At 44.9% G+C, this 2,500-nt stretch overlaps 1 protein-coding gene across 1 annotated transcript in view; it reads right to left on the bottom strand.

Annotated features, from left to right (window-relative positions):
* Positions 1-1,244: 1,244 nt before the first annotated feature.
* The window catches only part of LOC103315560, a 1,824-nt gene continuing 568 nt past the window's right edge, over positions 1,245-2,500 (bottom strand). The window contains exon 1 of the mRNA XM_008205052.2: positions 1,245-2,500. This exon is cut by the window's right edge and continues 568 nt beyond it. Within this exon, the coding sequence (XP_008203274.2) occupies positions 1,245-2,500 (1,256 nt within the window).

Genomic DNA, 2,500 nt, shown 5'->3' with positions numbered 1-2,500 from the left:
CACTTTCACCCCAGTCTTTCGTCCATCCATCACCAACTTTCAAAGCACTCAGAGATTCATTCTTACTTTTACCCATGCACACACTAATCACCTTCCACACGTCATCCCTACTCTTGTTTCCTACAAACTCCCTCCAATTTTTCTCTTTTGCTTCATTCATCATTTCTTTATACTCACTCACACTTGTCTTCCACTCTATCCATTTTTCTCTTACATTCGCGCCCTCTCTTTTTTTCTCCTTCTGGTATCTCTTCTTTTTCCTCGCTACTTCTCGTTTTTTCTCTTTTAATTCCTCATTCCACCATACTAATCCCTTCCTTATCATTCCTTTTTTCAGCCTAATCATGCATTCATCGTTCGCTCGCTCCATCCATTCATACAACATGCTTATCCTATCCTCCACAGAGAGACTACGGAAATTTTCAATTCCGCAGTCCTCCGCGGATGACAGGACCATTCCCCCATACACGCCCCAGTTACACTTCCTTGCATTCCATCTTTTACACACATTGTCATTCATTTCTGTCTCCCCAACCAACGTCCGTATTCTAATAAGAATCGGGTTGTGGTCGGAGATTCCCCATTCGCTTTTTATCATCCAGTCACATTCATACTGCCCTCCCTTGAGGAGAGTGACATCGATGTCACTCTCTCCTCGGGCTCCACTAAATGTGAAGTCCTGGGAGGGCACATTCAAGACATCCACTCTCGCATTCATCACCCACTCTTCCAATATCTCACCTCTTTTCAGACTATTCCACGCCCGACTCATGGCCTTGCTATGCCATAAGCCGGACGTGGCATTCGCATCCATGCCAATTAACACACACTTTCCATTCATACATCTAATCAATTTCTCCAAATACTCTACACATTCATTCATGTTTCCACTCGGTCGACAATACAGCGATACAACATACATTTCACACACACTATTTTTAAACCATACACACACCGCATCATCAAACTTACACACTTCTACTAACATACACTCACATTCGCTATCGGGAACAATTACACATGCTAATCCAGATACACTTTTAAACAGACGCATCCATGAGGGCAAACCACACACACGATCGCTCCGAACATACGGCTCCTGGAGGAGACCCAATTGGATCCCCTCCCGGAGCAACCATTCACCCAAATCATACATCACCCCACTCGATTTCTGGCAATTATACTGTATAACATTTACAACGGGACACACACTTACATTCGCATCATTATTATTTACATTTGTACTAGCCATTTACACGTTTTCTCAATACATTCAGCCGCCACACAAACTCAGGACACTCAGACCAGAAGGCTGAGTGATCCGCAGGTCTACCCCTGCGCTTGCAGTTGACGCAGACCTCGGGGCTCCGACACTCCCGGGCCTGATGTCCCACCACACCACATCGGTAACACACTTTCCCATTCTTACAATCATTCACTCTATGGTCAAATAACATACATCCATGACACCTCAACACTTTCTCATACACTCTTACCTTATATGACATCCATCCAACATACAATCTTCCATTCTTTAACAATTTTTCCTTCCATTCATTCGGCAGCTCCACAATCACGTTTCCCACTCTTGCGTCATTTCCCCTCTTTTCCCTCCTCACAATTTTCACCTTTTCTTTCACAACTTCTGTCCTCACTAAACCATCTAGGTTTTTATGGGCTAGCTCCTCAAGTAGGTTGGCATCGGTCACCGATGAAGGGAGATCGTAAACGATCACCCTGGGGTCAAACCGTTTTGGTGCATCCGCACGCAAGCCGGCATCGCCCAGGGGACACTGGGCCAGTCGCCTCCGATCCTCCTCCGTCGCCGCCTCTACCACCACTCCTCCATTCCTTAACATACGCACTCTATCAATTTTCACTCCAGTTTCATCACTCAAACTTTCAAACATTCTTTTTTGTACCTCCATACTCGTCAGTTTCTCATTCGCTCCTTTAACAATAAGTGCATAGCTCTTACCGGGAACTGCAGTTGATTTTGCAGAACCCTGTTGTATACCCTTCATTTCGCTCAACTCGACATTCATCCTCCCGGCCACTTTCTCACAAATCACATCCACCTTCGCTTCTATGCTCTTCGCCATACCTTCAGTTATTTTTTTAACCATTTTGTCCAAAACTTGCTTCATCATATCCTCCATACTATTCATTCGTTCATCCATAGCTGCCAATTTTGTATTAAACATTTCCTCCTGCAACTTCATCGTACTTTCCAACCTCTCATTCTCTACACTCATGCGTACAATTACGTTTTCATATCGTTCAATCCTGGCGAATATCCTGCTGGCCTCTCCCTTCGTCAGGCCTTTGCTGCCAATGACGAGCATACGGAGGCCCGCTCGGATATTCGCCAGTTCCTTCTCCAGGCTCACTTCTAAATTCCTGTCATCCTCTAAAGAGTCCTCGCCATTATCATCATCATCATCATCCTCATTTTCATTTAGCAAGAGTGCCCTTCTCTTTTCCTCTCGTTTCCTTGCTT

Source organism: Nasonia vitripennis, unplaced genomic scaffold (genome assembly GCF_009193385.2).
Source record: "Nasonia vitripennis strain AsymCx unplaced genomic scaffold, Nvit_psr_1.1 unplaced0006, whole genome shotgun sequence".
Classification (NCBI taxonomy): Eukaryota; Metazoa; Arthropoda; class Insecta; order Hymenoptera; family Pteromalidae; genus Nasonia; species Nasonia vitripennis.
The sequence above is the reverse complement of the archived record's forward strand: the minus strand, read 5'-3'. Positions and strand labels throughout refer to the sequence as shown.